Below are 22,275 nucleotides of genomic sequence, written 5' to 3'. Positions count from 1 at the left end.
CAAGCTGGGGGCATTCACCAGCGGATGGCTGGGGTGGCGGAGGGAGGCTGCTCTGTGCTCCGCTCGTGGCTGCTGTGCCCGGCTGGGTCGTGTGGCGGCGGCAGCAGCATGGGGCTGGCTGGCTGCAGCAGCTGCAGGCCAGCCATGCCAGCTCCGCGGCACGCGCCTCTGCCACCCCCTCCGGCACCTCTCCAGTGCCCTTGTGCCTGAGGCCACCGCCGACCTGGCCTCTATGGGCGCACCAGCCCTGGGTAGACCTTGGTCTTTATACTCTGTTCGCCCTCCAAGCTGGTCAGCTGTTCTATGAAACAGCTTGCTGTACTAGATGGACCAGTGGTTTGGTGTACCGTTCTAGAATTAGCTTTGGGAAATGATTCTGATAAAAAGAGACCACCCCAAAATATGATGCTTTCTTGTTGACAATTTTGAGCGCTTATTCAGAAAAGTATAGGCAGAGACACAGTATTAAAATAGAAAAGAGTCCAGGAGCACCTTTAAGACTAACCAACTTTATTGTAGCATAAGCTTTCGAGAATCATAGTTCTCTTCGTCCGATGCATCATCAGCTTTCAAGAAGCACAGGTCTCTTCGTCAGATGTAATGATGCATCTGAGGAAGAGAACTGTGATTCTCGAAAGTTTCTGCTACAGTAAAGTTGGATAGTCTTCAAGGTGCTCCTGGACTCTTTATTTTTGCCACTACGTACTAACACCGCTAACTCCTCTGGTATTAACATAAAAGTTCATCACCTAACATTTTCAAATATAAAACTATATACGTTTCTGTTGAATGTAAAGAAGAAATGGATACTTGCAGGGGAGGGAAGAAAGAGAATGATCAGAGACTGGGGTAGATATTTTAAAAAATACCCTATTAAATCTTAGCTTCAGAGCCCAACTATGTGCGCGACTCTTTCTTTTGTGCGGGTCATCCTGCCACGAGCGATCAGCCTCCGGCACTTTCTCCCGTGCCGCTCCACACACCGAGACCTGAAAGCAGCAAACAGCCTCGCTCCGCTGCCCGCCCGCCCGGCCCCTGCTCGGGGCGGCTTCTCCGGGCGCCGCTTCGCCCGCGCGGCCTCGCTGGGGGGCTCCGCCGCTCTGTTCCCGGGAGCCGCTCCGAAGGCGCCCGCGCGCTCCCCGCCCGCCCTCGGGAGGGGTCCTCGGAGCAGCTCCGGGCAACCGGCTGGCCTCGCCGCCCTCACTCCGGCTCGCCGCCGCCCACCGGGGGGAAGCCCGGCCGCCGCGCCCGGAGGAGCAGCAGCCGCAGCCGCAGCAGCAGGAGGCGGCGGCTGCTGCTGGCGAAGGCGCTGCGCGGCCGGCCGCCCTTGTCCCGCTCGAGGGGAGCCCGGCCACGCACCCCGAGGGCGGCTCCCGGCACCCCCCCCCCCCCGCCTGGCCGGCCCGGCGCCAAAGCACCGCTGCCGAGTCCGCCGGTCGGATCCAAGGCGAGCCCCAGTTCTTGCAGGCGCAGCGCCGCAGCCTTAGAGTGGAAGAGCCTCGGGGAGGGGGGCGGGGTATAACATATATCTATATAAGGAGGGAGGGGTGGGTTGAGGGTGTGTGGGAAGCGGGTTGGGGGGGTGTAATTGTGAATTTCCTGCCCTGTGTAGGGGGTTGGACTAGATGCCCTTGGAGGTGCCTTTCACCCAGTAGACATTTCATTTAAAAAAGCCCAGCAATAAAAAAAAAATCAAAATCAGAATACAAATTAATTAAAATAAAAAGGAGACGCGGGAAGAAGAGCCCGAAGACGTGGAAATAGATCGACCAGACAACCGACTGAACTCCGCAATCAAAAAACCCGCTCATTTACGCATGCGCTCGTTTCAGGTCTACCCGGGCTCGGCTCTAACTTTGCACACGCGCATTACCAAGTACCAATCAAAGCGCGGACGCAGGATTACTCCGCTTTGTCCTCATCTTTTATTTTCTCCCTATTATCGCACGCCTTGGCTGCTTTTCGCTCCGATGCGCATGCGCTTCCCCTTCCAGCCGTTAGCCTATTGCGCATGTGCAAAGTTGCCTCTTCCCCGTCTTGCTGCTTTTTACCTCCCTCAGCTTTCGCCCACGCATGCGCCTTCCCATCCCCTCGGGCAGCCGACAACTCATGCGCCTTGCCTCCCTTCCGTTCCGCTCCCCGCCTCTCTCTCCGCATGCGCACTGCCCTCTGCCTCCTCCGGCTCTCCCCGTTCCGCGTGTGCGCGCGCGGCCCCTGGCGCTCCCTCCCCGCCTTCCGTCGCCTTGCCCTGAGCGCATGCGCGCTGCCTCCCTCCCTCCCTCCCGGGCCTCCCTCTCCCGGCGGCCTGGCCACTCTCGGGGGCGGACGGGCTTCCGGCGCGGTGTCAGGGGGGCCTGGTGGGCGCTGATGGCTGAGGAGGAGGAGGAGGGCAGCTGAGAGCTCGGCGGCGCGCCCGGAGCGAGCCCAGGGGCAGGGGGCGGCGAGACCCTCCCCCTCCTGGCCCGGGGGGCGGCGGGACATGGCGGCCCACAAGCCGGTGGAGTGGGTGCAGGCTGTGGTGAACCGCTTCGACGAGCAGGTAGCGGGCCGGGGGCCGGGCTGGGCCTACGGTGGGGGGCGGCGAGGAGGGGGTCGGGCCTGGGGAGGACTCCACCGCCCCTCCCTCCTCTGCTCTTTGGGGGGTGGGAGGAAGGGGTCGGGGGGGGGCTGGCCTCCTGCCTTGGTTTGGGTGGGGTGGGGAGGGGAGGGGGCTGCCCCCCTTCCCTCCTGAGGTAGCGGCTGGGATGGCTGGCCAGAATCTTGCCGGAAAGCGCCCCTCCCCAAGGATGCCTTGGCATTCGTGGCTGGAAGGCGGAAGGACCTGAGGCCCCAGGCCCGGTGGAGAAACCGAACACCAGGAGCAACCGTGTGTGGGGGGGGGGGGAGGGAGGGGGGGAAGACCCTGCCATATAATTTCGAACTTGGCTTGAGGAGAGGAAGGGATGTGCCTCCTTCTGATCTGAAGTGGCTTTCTCTGGGCATGTGGGATGAAGCTGCAGGGTGAAGCTTCCAGGCTCCTCTCTGGTGGGTGAGGCCGTCGCTCCCCCAAGGATGTGGTGGAGTTCATGCCTGGGGGGGAAAGGGCCCAGCTCTGGAGGAGTTGAAATGAGAGTGGAGAAACTGGGGTGCCAGGGGTTGCTGCTGGGGGAGTGTGAATTAGAGGGGAGGGGTCTTTCCTCTTGGTGTCATGGCATGGGGAGAAGAAAAGGACTTGGCCTGAGCATTTTAGGGACACATCTGCCCTTTGGAATGGCCTTTGAGGGGACCCTATGGCATTGTGTCTTTGATATTGACTGTACTAATCTCACCCTGTGTAATCTGCTTTGAGTCTCAGTGAGAAAGGCGGACTATAAATGACACAAACAAAATACGAGACAAAACAGCCTTTGCAGTTGTTGCTCTGTGGAAGGGCTTCACTGGGCCCCCCAGGCAGTGCTCTGGAGACTCTTCCTCGGGCGAATGGCAGTGAGCAGCTGCCTTGGACAAGAGATGCCGTGGGCGGGGGAATGGCCTGGTTCAGGTGGATTTATTTCCACAGGCATTGCTGAAGGCATCTTGGGGGGCGATTCGGAGTTGGGTCTTCCTTTTGTGGGGTGAGGAAGCAGCGGGATATAATGCAGCTTTTCTCTGGTAGGATGAGGGATCTGGAGCCAACTGACTTGCAGACAGGGAACCTTGTTGGTAGAGAGTTCTGAGGAACAGGTTTTCCTGAGTTGACTCCTGTGCAAAGTACATGTGAAAGGACCCTCTCCTTGTGGGTTTCTCAGATGTAATTCTGTGGGTTGCAAAAAAGACAGGGTTTTCAGGGTGACGTGAAGAAAAGCAGCTTGGATACATTGCAGCTGTTCTCCGGTGGAAGGCGGAAGCCTTCTGGAATGAACGAAGTAGCTGTGGATACATACCGCACCTTTGGGAGTGGGAGACGCTTGAGTGGGATTGGAAACAACTGGTGCCCATACTGGAGAGACTGAGGAGTTCTCTGGGGGCAGTAAAGCTGCACTGGCAGTTTGGAGGAATGAAGGGAATCCTGTGTGCGATCAAAGGGGTTATCTGAAAAAAATTGGGTTTGTGGGTTGGATTTGGGTGCAGGGAAATAATCTAGCCTCACTAGCATTAGAGAACTGGAAAACTCTTCTAAATGGACTTTGAGAAATGGCTTGTGTTTTTAAAACAGGGAGCAATTGAAAACAATCTTTACTTATGATGGAAACAGGAAACATTTCTTAGCCTGAGGCTATGGAAGTTTAGAAGCTGTTTATAGGAAGAATAGCTGTTTGGATTTTTTCTGTCAGGGTCCAGTATATATTGCACAGGTTCCTTACTTTTCCACAGTGCTTTTTGGACAACAGGAAGAGCCGAAATTTAGTTCAGTGATCTGCCCTGCCTTCAAGTTGCCACAGTACAGGTTGTCCATTGAAATAGATTAACTTGCTTCATATTAAGTATTTTATCCAGTATTTATGTTTAGAATATATAAGGGAGGGGTGTACAGAGCAGTTAGAATGAACTAGTTTTATAAAGTAATTGAAATGTGGGGGAAAAATAATTCCCCCCTCGCTTGAGCTTTGAGACTGCTTTCTTACTGTGGTCAGAGTTTTGAAATGAGCTCCAGGAGAGGAATGCAATGCAAGTCAAGCCTAACAAACTTCGTGAGGTCATATAGATAAACTGTAGAAAAGAACAAGAGTCCAGTATTTGTGGTAGGGTATGAACTTTCATGAGCCATAGCTCACTTCTTCAGATACAGCTAGGATGTGAGTCCACCTGTCCTTATATCTTCATAATGCCGATGGATTTCCATTCTATACAGCTAAAGGTGGTGCCTTCTATGGAGATAGACCAAGATGGGTAGCTGTGTTACTGTGTAGCAGTAGAAGAGAGCAAAAGTCCCGTAGCACCTATAAGATTTAACAAAATTTGTGATAGAGTATGAGCTTTTGTGAGTCACAGCTCAGTTCTTCAGATACAGGTAGAATGTGAAGGTACCACATTTAGCCATACAGAATGGAAATCCATCGACATTGTGAGGATATAAGGACAGATGGACTCACATTCTAGCTGTAGCTGAAGTGAGCTGTGACTCACGAAAGCTCATACTCTACCACAAATTTTGTGAGTCTTATAGGTGCTACTAAACTCTTGCTATTTTCTGCTGCTACAGACAGACTAACACAGCTACCCACCTTGATCTAATTACAGCCATGGTCGGATTACGAATGATGGAAATCAGCAACTTTCCTTTGATGCATTTCTGTGTCTGCTAAGTGGTTGCTTATTTGAGAAGAGGTTTATGTTGGACTTTTAAAACAAATTAAACTTGCTGTATGCGTGCATTAATCAATATATCTAGTTTTAACTTGACCTCATGTGTGGATACTTAAATCAAGAGATTGGAGCCATGGGCAGACAAGACAGATCTTTCTGTAAGCTTGAAAAGTTTCCCAGGCTTGCAGAATAAGGTGAAATCTACAAAATTGGTGTGTGTGTGTGTGGGGGGGGGGGGTTAAACCTCCATAATAAAAGGAACACCTGTAGCTTTAAGAAGTTTTATCTGCTTTTATGTGTTTTTATGTAAATTAAAATGTTGTGCTCCGCCCTGAGCCCGCTTGGTGGGGAGGGCGGACTAAAAATCTAATCAAATAAATAAATAAAAACAAATGCACATTGGTGGCCATTGCTAGGCAACCACAACAGTATTGCCAGCCTTCCATGCTCCGTTTCTGTTAGTAAAAGGCTGGAGGAGGGGTCAGAGTCCTTTCCAGGGGTATTTTGGTCTTTGAGGGAAGACTCATCTGGTCCAGCCCAGCAGTAACCACTAGGGTGACTTGCTACCATACAGTTTGCATTACTCACTCAGTCTTTGCTACTTGATACTGTTCAACATCAGCTGCCCTATGAAAGATAGTAGTGTAGTGGTTCGAGCTTCACACTGATCTCGGTGGCCCAGGTTAGAACTCCCGCTTTGCTGTGGAAGCTTATTTGGTGACTTTGGGCCAGTCATGAACACTCAGCCTAACTTACCTCAGAGAGTTGTGAGAATAAAATACTTGCGTTGGGTCTCTATTGTCCGTTGCTTTGGGTCTCTGTTATGGAAAAAGGTAGAGGTATAAATCAAATCAAATAAATAAATAATATAAATGAGGATGGGAGGTAGATAAAAGGTAGATGGGTGGGGGTGGAGAGAAGAAAGCAGAGAAAAGTGTGGACTGCTTGCTGGAGGATGGAAAGAGGAAATCGTGTGGGAAAGGTGATATGGGAGGGGGTAGTCAGGTACCCCCTGCATGTCATTGCAGGTCCCTCATTGTGCAACTGGGTCCAGCTCAGCCACCAGCATGCAACTTGGCCAGAGCTTTGCCAGAAGAGGGTGCTGGGTGGGGGAGGAATGAAAGCTTGAAGACAGGTGGGGACAGATAAAAATAGGGTGGTTGGTGCATGGGGAAGGGAGAAAGATGTATGAAAAGGGGGGAGATATGGGGGATGCCAGGGAAAGGAAAGAGGAAATAATTGGGAGGGGAAAACAAGATTGCCCCTGCAAGTCCTTGCAGGTCCCCTGATTGTAAATTAAATTTGTGGTAGAGCACATGCTTTAGATGCAGAAGGTCCAAAGTTCAGTTCTTGGCATTTCCAGTTAGAGAATCTCAGGTAGCAAGAAAGACCTTTTCTTGCATAATATCTTGGCAAAACTAGATATTGCTAAGCTAGATGTACTAATGGTCTGACATGATATAATGCAGTGCCATATGTTTTTAGGATTACAGCACATTTTTTGCATAAGGCCCCAAGTTCAATCCCTGGCATGCCCTATTAAAGGACCATTCTTTTTCTGAGACCTCACAAATCTTGAATTTTGCAAGTGTGGATAGTTTTTCGTTTATAGAAATATTCATTCACTCCCAAGCAGGATCTCATTCTTACTGATTTAGGGGAATACAAGGTATAATGCAGTATTGCATCCCATGAATGACTTTGCTTGCATTTATATGGGATGCTGGAACCATTAAGTGGTAAACATGCCCTGTATTTTAGATGTTAAAAAGTCTCACTTTAATGTTACCTAGTAGACAGCATAGCATAGGCTCCAAATTTAATATTTCTGGATGGTCTGGAACCATTTTGGGATGTGTATGTGTATTATGTGCCATCAAGTTGCTTCCGAATTATGGCGACTCTATGAATGAAAGACTTAAAAAACATCCTATCATTTGCAGCCTTGCTCAGATCTTGCAAACTGGAAGACATGGCTTCTTTTGTTGTCAAGCCATCTCATTTTCAGCCTTCCTCTTTTCTTACTGCTTTCCACTTTTCCTAGCATTATTGACTTTTCCAGTGAGTTATGATGTGACCAAAGTACGATAGTCTCAGTTTTGTCATTTTAGCTTCTAGGGAGAATTTTTGGCCCTCCATGGTATCCATAAGGCTCTCCTTCAGTACCACATTTCAGTGTTCTTCCTGTCGGCTTTTTTGAATGTGATTTTTGATATCAGATTTATATCCATTCATTGTTTTGTGACAGGGCTGATTTGTTTCTCCAATATAGACTTGAAGGGCATTGATCTATACAAGTGAATGAATCTGAGATGGTATTGCTGGTGTTGGAGTGAATACAGAGTTGGCATCTTGGTTTATTGCAGGCCCAGAGTTTTCTGTCCATGTTGGGAAGTGCATTGTTGTGAGTAAGGAGTTATTTAAAGTTGGGGGGCTATCTGTGGGCAAGAAAAGGTTTGCCTCCCAGTGCCTGTGAGAGAGCAGTATCATTGTCCAGCTTAGGTTGCAGGTCGTTAATGATGTGTTGAACTGATTTGAGCTGGGAACTGTATGTGACTGCTAGTGGTGTTCTGTTGTTGTTCTCTGTCAACCTTAAAACTGTGTAATTTCTCAGTAGTCATGACTTTTATCTTCTTGATGTTCAACTGTAATCCTGCTTTGGTACTTTCTCCTTTAACCTTCATCAGTAGTCTTTTCAAGTCTTTACTGTTTTCTGCTAGTAATGTGCTAATTATCGGCATATCTCAAATTGTTAATGTTCCACCAATTTTCACTCCGGCTTCTTTTAAATCTAATCCAATTTTCCTTACTATATGATATAGTCTGCATGTGGTTGAACAAGAAGACAATATACACCCTTGTCTAACACTTTTACAAATCGGAAACCATTGTTTCCCCATATTCTCTTCTTACAGTAACCTCTTGCTCAAAGAACAGGTTGCACATCAAGACAGTCATATGTTGTGGCACACCTATTTCTTTTAACATTATCCATAGCTTTTCATGATCCATGCAGTCAGAAGCTTTGCTGTAATCTATAAAACATGGGCTGGTTTTCTTCTGAAGCTCCCTAGTATACTCGATTAGCCATTGTAAATTTGCAATGTGATCTCTAGTGCCTCTTCCTTTCATAAACTGAGCTTAAACATCTTGCATTTCTTGTTCCATATATATGGTGAGAGTCTTTGTTGAAGAATTCTGAGCATCACTTTGCTTGCATTGGAAATTAATGTGATGGTCCAATAGTAGCTGCACTCTTTGGCATCCCCCCTTTTTGGAACTGGAGCATTTGCAGTCTGTAGGCCATTGTTTCGTTTTCCATGTTTGCTGACAAATTCTTGTTATGATTTTGATGGACTCAGTTTCTGTAGCCTGAAATAGTTCTATTAGTATACCATCTACTTCCTGATGATTTGTTTCTCCTAATTTCTTTGAGTGGAGCTTTCACTTCACTTTCTAAAATGTCAGGTTCTTGGTCAAAAGAATCTTCTTTGAGGGAATCTGTCATCCTTCCATCTCTTCTGTATAATTCTTTATGTATTGTTTCCATCTTTTCTTTATTTTGTCCTGATCAGGTACTGTATTTCCATGTTGATCTTTCAGCATCCCTGGCCATGGTATGAATTTCCTTTTGATTTTATTGAATAGATCTCGTTCTTCCTTTTTCCCTTTTTTATTTCTTTGCATTGGTTATTGTAATAGATCTCCCTTGTCTCTGCATACAAGTTGTTAGGGATGTGCGTTTCGGCATTCAGAATGCCGAAAGAATGCCGAAACAAAAGTGTTTCGGCTTCTTTCGGGGAATGCCGAAACGTTTCGGGGAATGCCGAAACGTTTCGGGTAGCCGAAAGAAAAAAGCCGAAACGTTTCGGGATTCTTTCGGCTTTCTTTCGGCTTTTCAATGGGAAAATGCCTCCGTCTTCCCGGACGTCTGGGGGAGGCATTTTCCCACCGAATAAGCCCAAAATTGGTGGGGACCTTCCTCTAAACCTTCTCTAACAACCACCCAAGTTTCAGACAGATTGGACTTTGGGGGGCCATGTTATGGCCCCCCAAAGCAGGTCCCCCCATCCTCCCATAAGAAAGCGAAGGAGCAGCATATTGTTAGCATGCTGCTGCTAATCTTCTTCATTATTTCCTATGGGGAAAAAATGAAGAAGCAGGCTTCCTTTGCCAGGGGTGGCATTTTGCATGCAAAATGCCCCCTCACCCTCAGGGGCCCTTCTCCCACCCCTCCTCCCACCCCCCACCAAGGCTCAGCCTGCTCCCACTTGGGGGGGCCATTTCATGGCCTCCCCAAGTAGGTGCTCTAATCTCTACCACTGACAGCTGGGGGAGGCTTGTGTTGCCAGGGGTGGCATTTTGCATGCAAAATGCCCCCAAGCCCTCAAGGGCCCTTCTCCCACCCTTCCCCCCACCCCCCACCCAGGCTCAGACTGCTCCCACTTGGGGGGGCCATTTCATGGCCTCCCCAAGTAGGTGCTCTTTTCTCTACCACTGACAGCTGGGGAAGGCTTGTGTTGCCAGGGGTGGCATTTTGCATGCAAAATGCCCCCCAGCCCTCTGGGGCCCTTCTCTCACCCTTCCTCCCACCCCCCACCAAGGCTCAGACTGCTCCTACTTGGGGGGGCATTTCATGGCCTCCCCAAGTAGGTCCTCTCAGCCCCTAAAGTCCACCCCTTACAGCCCCACACAAACCCAATTCCCCCCAGCTGCCACACACAGACCCAAATCCCCACATTAGCCCCTCACAGACCCAAATCCACCCCCACCTGCCCCACACCCATAACCCCAGGAACAGGCTGGCAAAGGCCAGCCCTCTCCCTTTGTTCCCTATGCTGGGAACTTCTAAACTCTCTTTCCCTGGGCAATTCTGCACAGCCCAGGGGTGCCACAATGGTGGGCACACTTCTGAGTGCCAGCTGGTCCCTGTGAAAGAGCACCTGAACCACAGACACCCTCCCTCAAATTCCCCCACCACCTACAGAGATGGCTGGCCAGCCAGCCCCATTGTTCCCTATGATGGGAACCAACTGCACAACAAAGAATAAAACAAGAACAACACAAAATAAAGTTTTAAATTTTTTTTCTCCCTTCCAAAGTACAAGTAGGCAAAGCATTATGACACATTACACCAGCAGTCCCCCACACAGAAAAATTAAAACAAAACTCACTTAACATCAGAGAATCACAAAGCATGATTCCTGTCAAAAACACTTTATTTCTTGAACAGCTTTAGGTTACACAGCAGGGGGGAACACCAAAGGGCATGGCAGCACTATCTTACACAAAAATAACACAACTCACTTAACATCAGAGAATCACAAAAACACAATTCCTGGCAAAAACACTTTATTTCTTGAACAGCTTTAGGTTACACAGCAGGGGGGAACACCAAAGGGCATGGCAGCACTATCTTACACAAAAATAACACAACTCACTTAACATCAGAGAATCACAAAAACACAATTCCTGGCAAAAACACTTTATTTCTTGAACAGCTTTAGGTTACACAGTAGGAGGGCACAACAGGGCATGATAGCAATGTACTACAAAAAATGATACAACCCACTTCACCGTTTTTGACAGCAATTGTGTTTGTGTGATTCTCTGATGTGAAGTGAGTTGTGTTATTTTTGTGTAGTACACTGCTTTCCTGCTCTGTGGTGCCTTCCTACTGTGTAACCTAAAGCAGTTACAGAAATAAAGTGCTTTTGACAGCAATTTTTTGGGGTGATTCTTTAATGTGAAGTGAGTTGTGTTATTTTTGTGTAAGATACTGCTTCCATGCCCTTTGGTGTTCCCCCCCTGCTGTGTAGCCTAAAGCTGTTCAAGAAATAAAGTGTTTTTGACAGGAATTGTGCTTTTGTGATTCTCTGATGTTAAGTGAGTTGTGTTATTTTTGTGTAAGATAGTGCTGCCATGCCCTTTGGTGTTCCCCCCTGCTGTGTAACCTAAAGCTGTTCAAGAAATAAAGTGTTTTTGACAGGAATCATGCTTTGTGATTCTCTGATGTTAAGTGAGTTTTGTTTTAATTTTTCTGTGTGGGGGACTGCTGGTGTAATGTGTCATAATGCTTTGCCTACTTGTACTTTGGAAGGGAGAAAATAATTTTTTTAAAACTTTATTTTGTGTTGTTCTTGTTTTATTCTTTGTTGTGCAGTTGGTTCCCATCATAGGGAACAATGGGGCTGGCTGGCCAGCCATCTCTGTAGGTGGTGGGGGAATTTGAGGGAGGGTGTCTGTGGTTCAGGTGCTCTTTCACAGGGACCAGCTGGCACTCAGAAGTGTGCCCACCATTGTGGCACCCCTGGGCTGTGCAGAATTGCCCAGGGAAAGAGAGTTTAGAAGTTCCCAGCATAGGGAACAAAGGGAGAGGGCTGGCCTTTGCCAGCCTGTTCCTGGGGTTATGGGTGTGGGGCAGGTGGGGGTGGATTTGGGTCTGTGAGGGGCTAATGTGGGGATTTGGGTCTGTGTGTGGCAGCTGGGGGGGAATTGGGTTTGTGTGGGGCTGTAAGGGGTGGACTTTAGGGGCTGAGAGGACCTACTTGGGGAGGCCATGAAATGGCCCCCCCAAGTGGGAGCAGTCTGAGCCTTGGTGGGGGGTGGGAGGAAGGGTGGGAGAAGGGCCCCAGAGGGCTGGGGGGCATTTTGCATGCAAAATGCCACCCCTGGCAACACAAGCCTCCCCCAGCTGTCAGTGGTAGAGATTAGAGCACCTACTTGGGGAGGCCATGAAATGGCCCCCCCAAGTGGGAGCAGGCTGAGCCTTGGTGGGGGGTGGGAGGAGGGGTGGGAGAAGGGCCCCAGACGGTTGGGGGGCATTTTGCATGCAAAATGCCACCCCTGGCAAAGGAAGCCTGCCTCTTCATTTTTTCCCCATAGGAAATAATGAAGAAAGATTAGCAGCAGCATGCTAACAATATGCTGCTCCTTCGCTTTCTTATGGGAGGATGGGGGGACCTGCTTTGGGGGGCCATAACATGGCCCCCCAAAGTTCAATCTGTCTGAAACTTGGGTGGTTGTTAGAGAAGGGTTAGAGGAAGGTCCCCACCAATTTTGGGCTTATTCGGTGGGAAAATGCCTCCTCCAGGCGTCCTGGAAGACGGAGGCATTTTCCCTTAGAAAAAAGCCGAAAGAATGCCGAAATAATGCCGAAAGAATCCCGAAAGCCGAAAGCCGAAAGAGATTCTTCTTTCGGCTTTCGGCTTTAACGATAGAGAATCTTCTTTCGGCTTTCTACTTTCGGCTATAGCCGAAAATTTTTGGCTTGCACACCCCTACAAGTTGTTGCTGCATTTAGAAGTCTGATTCTATTCTTGTCACCTTTTACTTTTGCTTCTCGCCTTATCTTTAGCGATCTTGTTTTAGCAGAAAGAATAGAGCTTTTCTGTCTTCTGATTCTGTAGTCTGTTTGATTCCTGTGTTGGCCATCCAGTGATTTCCACCCGTACAATCATCTTAGGTTGTCTGAAGCATGTATTTGCAGTGAACAGGTTGTTGGCTTCACAGAATTCTATGTGTTGCTCTCTTGCTTCATTTCATAATCTTAGTCCAAATTTTTCAGCAAAGTTTAATTCTGCTTTGTCTCCTACTTCTGCATTTCAGCCATCTATGATTCTCAGTGTATCTTGTTTAGGTGTATGATCAGTTTCTCCTTAGACACTTGTCTTCCTCTTCAGCATCTGTAGTTGGGGCATAAATTTGAATGATGGTTATATAATATCAACCGTGAAGTTTGGTTGATATTAGACGGTCAGGCTTTGTGTTATAGCTCTTGATTGGTTCCATTACATCTCACCAAACTGTTAGAGCCACACCGACCGTTGCTTCTGAGTTTGTCATTTCTGGAGTAAAACACTTTGTAATTTTCTGACTGAAAAGCCCCAATCCTGGCCATTTTAGTTCATGCATACTCAGAATTGCAATGTTTAAACATTCCATTTCTTGTTTTTTGATTTCAATCTTGCCTCACATCCCGTGTTTGTTATTATATGTGTTGCTCAGTCAAATGAGCAACTGGAAGTCCTTTTAGCTTTCATCCAGTCCCATCGTTAAGAAGAATGCTGTTCAGGCCAGTCTCTGTTTCTCCCTGGTAGTGACATCTGAACTAACAATCCTGTCTTCCAGCACTCTGTCTTTCAGTTTGGATTGTCTCATCATAGGATTTTCGAGGTAAGAGATGGTCAGAAGGGGTTTACCATTGGCTTCATCTGCGCTGTACTAACCAGGGTTATCTGAAGTGTTACTACTGTTGTCTGTGAGGGATTCTCTGCCAGTGTCACCTTCCGCTACTCCTGCTGCCCAGTAGCTGACCTTCAAGGATTCCTCTGCCCCCATCACCATTGGAACTCTCAGTTCTCTTCTGCCGATGTGACTGTTGATTCCTGAAGGGGGTGGAGGCGTCTTAGTCTGGTGTCTCAACTTTGACCATTCTGCCTTGAGGAGTCTAAACTGCTAGGAGCTGAGACTCTTGACCAAGCCTGTGCTCCTGACGGTATTGCTCTTGGCTTCGCTGACATACTCAAACCCCCTCACTATGTTAAGTTGTATTTAAAAGAGCGGGTATTTAGGGGTACGTTTCTACTATCTGTATGTCTAGTTAAAGTCTCCCTTTCAGGCTGTTCCTATAACTAGTGTCACGTTTCAGCTTTCTGAAATATTCCAACCGTTTGAGTTGTACTCATTCCTCCTGTTATTACCAAGAAAGTTCCAGAAGTCTGCCTTTTAGAACGTTCTGGGGAATATCATATATTGGGAGTCATGCGACAATTTTCAGCTTTTTGAACGTCTTGGAAGTACCTTAACTATTTAAGGACACACTTTGAGCCCCTCATTTTGAGTGAGACGAATATCAAGTTGGAGCACTAGCTCTTCAGGAATTCCCTGTAACAATTTTGATGTACTTGTGAGTGAGTTAGTCCAAACATCTCAAATTGCTGGTTTGGCTGTGCTTACTGGAAATGTCCCCACGTCTAATGCTCCAATGCTGAAGAGACCGCTGAGCTTCCTGCGTTCTATATTTGGTTCTGTGCTTGAGTTGAGGTACTCTTTGGTGGCCTGGTATGAGGTGAATTTGCATCCCATATTTTGATTGCCTGCGTCCAGATTCCCCTTCCCCCTAGTAACTGGGGTGTCTCAGACTGTGCATGTACCAGTTTTCAGGGCTCAGGAATAATTTAACAATGCCTTAATGAGGTATGAAGCATCTTTACATGCCAGAAGGGCATGTCATTAACTGGTAACGTGACTTTACTCCATTGGGTTATATTTAATGTATAACCATAGACTGGATGGGGGAAACAAGATTTAAAATACAGACGGTACTCAGATGCAATATTCCATCTTCCTTTGATTTTTCAGTTCTGGCTCTTTATAGTACAGCAGTTCCACTGCTTCTTGCTTAAAATTATTCTGGAGGCTTGTTATAATGTAATATTCCACAAAGGGATGTTTCTGCTAGAGAATTTATGTATGCTTAAATTTAGCAAGCCAGTCCCTTTGCAAAATAATAAATGGACATAATTCTGATATCAAAAATCACAACATTCAAAAACCAGTGGAAGAACATTTTAATCTGCCTAAGAGTAGCGGTTCTCAAGCAGAGAAACATCAAAGGAAAATTACAAGGTGAGATTGCTGAAATGGAGTTTATTTGCAAATTTGGAACAATGGATCCCCCAGGGTTGAATCAGGAGATAGGATTTTTCTCACATTACAGATTCTTATTTTCTGCACTTTGAATCATGCTCTGTCAAGCTAATTACATGTATTATAGGTAGCTTCCTAACACACTAGTTTACAATACCCCTTCCACTCATTGCCTGGGTGATGAGGACTCCTTCCTTTTCCCACTCCTATATCTGACGAAGGGAGCCTCGACTCTCAACTTGCTGGAGGAGCCTCAGGAACTGCAGCTGCCCTTCATCCCTGGCGCTCCTGTTCCTTCCCACCCCTGGTAAAGAAGAAACACAACACCAATGCAGTAGGCACACACTTAGCTTTTGTGGGCTCTGCTTGTTTTAATCAAGACGCTTGTCTACATAGTAACATTTCTTGTTTCAATGATATTTGTGGATTTTTCTTTGTGAGAGTGGCAAGAACGTTTTTGGGACTGTATTTAATTTCTGCACAGAATTGTGCCAAGAGGTGGTGAGCGCCACCAACTTCCTCCCATGCTGCACAACAGCTAGGCTTCAGTTGAGGGTTTTAAAAAGTTTTTTTAAGCACACAATTTGGAATGTGGATTGTGTATAGCACCAATCAAATTAGCTAACTTCCCTATTGAGTTCTTGTTAAGTTTTGGGAAGGTTTTTTTTTTCCTAATAGACTGAGAGTCTGTGCACATGCTCACTACACTCAGTCTAGGACTGGCGAGTCAAAGAGTAGCAAGATGATCATCAGGAAAACCAGTTGCTCAACCCCTGTAGGGGAGCAGATGTGAACAGTGTAAGTTGACAGTCTTGCCCGTGTGGGAAAAAGCATGTTCACGCTGCACGCCCATTGGAAATCACAAGACGAGCCCCTGAGCTACGAGAGAGACATCTGGCCCGACGGTCTCTTTCCTGACCTCGCAGTTCAGTAGATTGGCGGCACGTGACTCCTAGGGCTCAGAAAGCTGCTTGCTACTGTGCCCACTGATACCTGGCTCTTGCCCCATGTTCCCACTGGTGCCATCTACCTCTCCGATGGCCTCCATCACTGTGGCCAGTTTGAGAATAGCCAGAGGGGGCAGAGCATCACCTCTTTGCTTTGCTAACCCTGCCAGAAGGGGAGGGGGGGAAGGCAGCATTAAGGCCGACCTCTGCACGGGTGGGAGGAAAGCCGCCACTCCCCCCTTCTTCTGCGCCTTCTACAAGCACAGATTTTTCCCCCTGGGTCCTGACTGCACCCCCCTCCTGCTGCTCATTCTGTCCCCCTGGATTACTTCACTGAAGTAAGCTGTACTCTTAGCCGGAGCGTTAACTAGCCTGCTCTTGATCTTGACTCACTAACCTGCTACCGGTGACTGTTCCTGTCTACCTGCCCTCTTGAGCACTAGCCTGCGTTTGCCTTTTTCTGAGCCCACGTAACCTAATTTTTGTGTGTGTGGTAAAACTACACCTAAGCTTGCTTCAACTGAATTCCTTTTAAAGGTCTGATTCTGTCTTTCTTGCCTAAAAACTGACTATCTTTTTTTTCCGTAACTACAACTTGTGATGCAAGTATGAAATTCTCCTCAAAAACATCCGATTATTTGTTTTCCAAGCCCACAGGTGGACTAGGGAGAAGACTAGGAAGACTTTTGGGAAGACTAACAGGTCAGCCTAAATCCTGTCTTTTAACCACCAGCTTCAGTTCTTTTGAAGCCCAATAATTTTTTAAAAAGTAAATCTTATGCTCTCATTAATTAAAACAAAACTGGTTTATTTTTTGAAAGCTGAACTGAAGCCTGCTTATTTTATTTGAGAATACTGACCCTAAGCTGAGATTTAGTTTTTACATTTTTTAAAAAATACCTAAATTATCACTTGTGGTTACCAGAAATCATCATCAAACCCTGCTACAACAATTAAAATTTTAAAAACCAACAGAAACACCCCCGGGGCGCCACGCCACTCCCTCAAGAAAACACAATGTAGAAAGATCTTTAAAACAATTCTAAATGAACAACCATAAAACTAGAAGAATTCAAAAAAGAATGACAACTTGGAATTCCCATTTAAAAATTAAAATCTTTTTAAAACAGAAAAAAACGCAAAGCAGTTTAAATTTTGAAATAACTCAGGAGAAGTGAACCCAACAGTACACGCTATTAAAACTTTCTTAAAAACAGCACAAAACAAAACCAACAAAAACTCTTTTTAAAAAGAATTAGAAAGAAAACAGACTCCCCCTCTACTACCCCCCCCTCCAGCAAGTAGAAAAAAATCAGAAAAACTTGAAATAGTATTTTAAACAATATATTAAAACGAAGTCCACTATGGGCAAACAAGTCCTGAAGATTGTCATGATTAGGCAGGCAGTTATAGTTTCCCCCTAACAACTGATCCTATTGCCTGGTAGAGCTGCCTCCCCCCCCCCCAATAATCTATGAAACCTGTAAAATGGAAGAAAAACATGCCTGGGGTTGTTAAAAAATGCTTGCTCCAGGTATTCTCAATGAGTGACCAGCGCGTCAGTGCAGAGAGCTTGAACGGAGGTTCGAGGGTGGATGCTAGATCTGAGAGCATGGTGGAGAGGCAGTCCAGTCATATCATGGAACATACCCAGGGGCGAGATTGCATTTTCTGCCTCAAAAACAAAGAGTTTGTGGAAAACATTTTTTACCGCTGCCTTAACTTGCTTTTCCAGCAGTATTACTGGATCCAGTATAACCCCTAGGCTCTTAACTGAGTCCACAAGGGTCAGAAAAATTCCATTGGAAGTGGGGAGTACAGTGTCCTTCAGGATCTCTGCTTTCCCAACCAGTATCACTTCCATCTTGTTGGGTTCAGTTTCATTTTGTTCACTTTCAGTCATTTGACCACAATTATCAGGCAGCTTCCCAAGATCTCTACTGCATGCCGTGTTAAGTTGGATAGTGAGATATAAAGCTGGGTGTCATCTGCTGATTGATGGCATCCAATTCCATAGCTGCAAGTGGATTCTCTTAAAGACTTTATATAGAGGTTGGATAACATGGGGGATAAGATGGCGCCCAGTGGAACCCCACAGAGTCTCTGGAGATAGCTGGTTTCCATCAGCAACCCTTTGAGTCTGTTCCATGAGAAACTTTGAAGCCGTCCAAGGCACCTCCCTCAATACTCACTTCTGCCTCCAGGTTTGAGGAGAAGTGAGGGATGTATCGAGAAACATGGATTTTCAAGCAGATAAATAACCCATTAGAAAACTGCAAGGCCAGTTACATCTTACAATCCCACAGACTTACCTGCTCATGTGCCTCATGATCATAAGAGAGCAGCCATTGGGTTCAAATCCTAGTAAAATATGAATCAGAGGTTGTGTAAATCCCTCAATGCAGACCTACCGCTAAATTCCACTGGTGATAATTGGAGACGCTGATTAAGTATATGATTGCTTATGGGATGACTGTTTCTTCTGCCGAGGATTTAATAGCTATTTTTCTCTGGCTTTCTATATTTTTTCAATTCTGTGACAAAATACAGTATAATACAGTTTGGGGGTGGGGGGAACTGTAACCTGTACCCTTAGCATGCTTTTTGGTTTGATCAAAAGCTGCTGACTTTGTTCAACAGTCAAACTTCTTCCATGTAGGTTTCAGCACGATTCCATTGCACTGTTGAGCATTGCTCATAACCAACTCTGGCAAATGACGCATGAGGGAAATGATTGGTCTGTGACCTTTTGAAGAATTCATGGACTATAACTTGAAACAAAGTGCCCAGTGTTCACAGAGCAAGGTTACTATCTTGGGTTGCTTTAGTTGCTTCTCATCTTTGGTATCCTAGCAGTGGCACAGATAATGTTGGGTCGAAGTTTTGCTGTTTATAGAGAATCTTCCATGTTTTCACCAACATTTATTCTGAAACATCTTTCTTTGCTAATGATTCTGCTTGGGTCTGGCACAAAAAGATTAACAGTACAATGTAAGTTAGAGTATACCTTGGAATGCAGTTTCAAATGATGGAATGCATCCCATAGCAATCTATTCTTGCCTGCAAAAGCATTTGCCACTGCATATGATAGCCTTTAAGCTGCCACAACACTGTGAAACTTTAGTGACTTATTTGACCAGATAATTTAAACAGGAGTGTCTCTCCCTTGTTTCAGAGTGAGGCACATATTGGCCTCTGGGTGCAGAAACTGAGCAAAGGAGGACATGTTGGGATAGGAAAAGTGACTGCCTGCTGTTCTGCATTTCTCCAAAGGTGGAGGAAATTATGGGGCAAGCTACATGTTCTTTAGGGTACGTTCTGAAGGCCCATAAAATAATATCCTGGCTGAAATGATGTGACCAGAGGTTGGTTATATTGGTCCATAGAACAGTCCTAAAAAAAAAGTTGTCAATACTTTTTGTTAGGACCTACAAAAGCACTACACAACAGTGTGTAACATTTTTTGAGTCTTGTAGAATTCATAATCAGACTGGAAGTTAACCTCTGGTTTGATGAAGACCTCAGGAGTACTTAGAATCATAGAATCATAGAGTTGGAAGGGGCCATACAAACCATCTAGTCCAACCCCCTGCCCAGTACTTGAGTCCAAAGCCCAGCTGTTCATGGTTGTCTACTTTGACTGGCAACAGTGCTCGAGGGTCTCAGCAGGGAGTGCTTCTCCCCAGCATCTGTTATCCGGGATTCTTTAAATGGAGATTCCAGGAATCATAAACCGGCCTGCAAAGCGGTGACCCCACAGCTCTTCCCCTGCATAGGAGTCTTTGGTGTACATGGTTTTCAGTTTCATGGTGGGAAAAATGCAGAATATCAAATGTAAAAAACAAATAAAAAGTAGGATGAAGATTTTGAGCAGATACATGACTAGTAAGAAAAGGGCTTTAAAAACCCCCAAACCCTTTGCTTTCCTCGCCGTGGTGTTTTTCATTTTTAAAAATGGTGGGAGTAGAATAGTGTGACAGTACGTAATGTGTAGTGTACGCTATGGTAGTGGTTGTGCAGTAAAACAGGAATGGTACTCAGATTTATACACAGTTTCTTTGCTTGCCCTCTAGATAGTAACTCAATGGGTAAATAGTACAACTTCATATGCAGCTAAGTTATACATGATGCATTTTGTGGTGGTAAAACATTAAAATGAGCTTAAGATTTGTAGGAAAGTAGTAAGTATTGTATATATTTCAGTTTTTGCACAAAAAAGTGTGTGGGGGGAAATCTTTTCTCATGACTTCAGAATTTCTGGGAATTGTCTCTCTGCTTCCAGTTGATTGGCTGTGAGTCTTTGCTTCGGAAGAACTGGGTGCTTTGGGGATGCTGTTGAGACAGTTGTCAGAGATCACTCGGAATGGTGCCTCATTTTGGAAATACTTGTAACGTGCAGTTTTTAATTGCTTCTGCAGTTAGATTTTCATTTATGTTAGCTTTTGTTATAAATGAAGCAGACACAACTGTTTATATACAAGGACTTATCACACTATCTTCCCACAAGCCTTCCCTGGGAAATGCATGTCCCCTCTTTGCTTCACCAGCCCTCCAAAGGAATAAGGAAAAAAGAGAGAGACAGAGAAGGCAATTACATCTTCAGAAAGGGAGACTGGCTTTCCTTCCTGCTTTTGGTAGCAATCTGATGTCCATGTTTAGCATCTCTTGGCTGCGGAGGAGACCCATGATGTGGCATGGGGAGGCCCCATCACTGAACAGAGCCCTGGAAATGGACTAGGGGTGTCTGTTGGGCAGGGTGGTGGTGAGGAAGAGCAGTAGCCTTTGGGCTGGTTGCCATTCTGCGAGCTCCTGCTTCTCCTCACTGCTGGTACCTGCCTGCCCCCACTTGCTTTTATTGGCTGGAGCTGGCTGGCTTGGGCGGGGGTTGCTCCTCATGTGCCCCAGCTGGGAGGTATGAAGAGTGTGTCTCAGGCAATGAAAATGAGGAGTGAGGGGAGTTGGAGAGGAGTATAGCAACTAGGGTTGAGGGGCCTCCCACAATAGGCTCTCCTGGCGCACAAGGATGGTCTCTAAGCTCAGGCCTCAGTTGGGGCTCATTGATCTTCATTGAGTGGGTTGTACCTAAATCTAAGGTGAATCATACCACCACCAGCATCACCGCAATATTTTTCCAGATTTTTTTTTTATTGAGAAGGGAAAAATCTGGGGGAGTTAATTTATAAAATAAGTGTTTAAAATTTATTCCACAGTTGTTTTCCATTGAGCTCAGGGCAGCATAGAACCATAGATTCAGAAGGGGTCTTACAGACCATCTAATCCAACCCCCTGCCCATTGCAGAAACAACTTAAAGCATTCTCAACAATTATTTGTCCAGCCTCTCCTTGAAGATGGCCAATGAGAGGGAACCCACCACATTCCTGGGCAGCCGATTCCCCATGTCGAATTACCCTTACCATGAAGAAGGTTAGTCCTCTATCAAGGCAACTTTACAGGATGAGGCCCGCTTAGCTTCAGCAGCAGAACTGCTTCATTTTTTATTTAACAAAATGTAACTCATGCTTTTTTGTGCTCATGAGAACTACCGAGAAGCTAACAAATTAAAACAAACATACTAAAATCGCATTGTAAAACTATTAAAACCAACCCAAAGTCATTATTAAATAGTTGAAACCAGAGCTTTAAAACATACAAAGACATAAAAACAACAATTAAAACATCCGAAACAAAACACTGGGCACAAAAGAGGGATCGGTATGCTGAACAAAAAAACAAGTTTCGCTCTCTGGTGCAGGATGGCAACAGAAGGGCACAGATGGCTCTCCTTGGGGGGACAGTTCCAGAGCTTCAGTGCTACAGCTGAGAAGGCCCTCTCCTGAGCTTCTAATCTCAGAAGGTGTCCACCCACAGTGGTCAGGTAGGTTTCTAAGGGAGTAGGCAGTCCTTCAGATACGATGGTCCTCCCAAGCCATATAAGGTTTTAAAGGTCAACACTAGAATCTTGAATTGTACCCAGAAACAAATTGAGAGCCATTGTAGATGGGCCAAGATTCCAGTCAACACTCTGGCTGCAGCATTCTGCGCCAATTGAGTAAATTTCAGTAATCTAATCTAGATGTAACCAGGGCATGCACCACAGTGGCCAGATCTTTCCTGCCCAGGAAGGACTGCTGCTGGCTAACCAGATGGAGCTGGTAAAAGGCACTCCTGACCACAGCTGCCACCTGCTTACCCAGCAGTAGGCCTGGGTCCAAGAGCAACCCCAAACTATGGACCTGCTTCTTCAAGGGAAGTGCAACTCCATCTAGAAGGGGGGACACGTTAAATCCTGGGTCCGACCTTCCACTCATCAGTGATAGCACTTCTGTCATCTTGTTGAGATGAAGCATCATATGGTATGTGGATGACACTCAGTTCTATCACACGCTTCCAGCTGATCCTAGGGAGGCTGCA

The 22,275-nt window shown here is 46.3% G+C and overlaps 1 protein-coding gene across 2 annotated transcripts in view; it reads left to right on the top strand.

Moving 5' to 3' along the window:
- Positions 1 to 2,293: 2,293 nt before the first annotated feature.
- Positions 2,294 to 22,275, top strand: part of NF1 (neurofibromin 1) — a 290,705-nt gene continuing 270,723 nt past the window's right edge. For both annotated transcript variants that reach the window (XM_055001104.1, XM_055001103.1), the window contains exon 1: positions 2,294 to 2,539. In XM_055001104.1, the coding sequence (XP_054857079.1) occupies positions 2,480 to 2,539 (60 nt within the window). In that variant the 5' untranslated portion in view covers positions 2,294 to 2,479. The remainder of the gene's footprint in view (positions 2,540 to 22,275) is intronic.

This window comes from Eublepharis macularius, chromosome 17 (assembly GCF_028583425.1).
Source record: "Eublepharis macularius isolate TG4126 chromosome 17, MPM_Emac_v1.0, whole genome shotgun sequence".
NCBI classification, from domain to species: Eukaryota; Metazoa; Chordata; class Lepidosauria; order Squamata; family Eublepharidae; genus Eublepharis; species Eublepharis macularius.
This window is presented reverse-complemented; position numbering and strand designations above follow the sequence as displayed.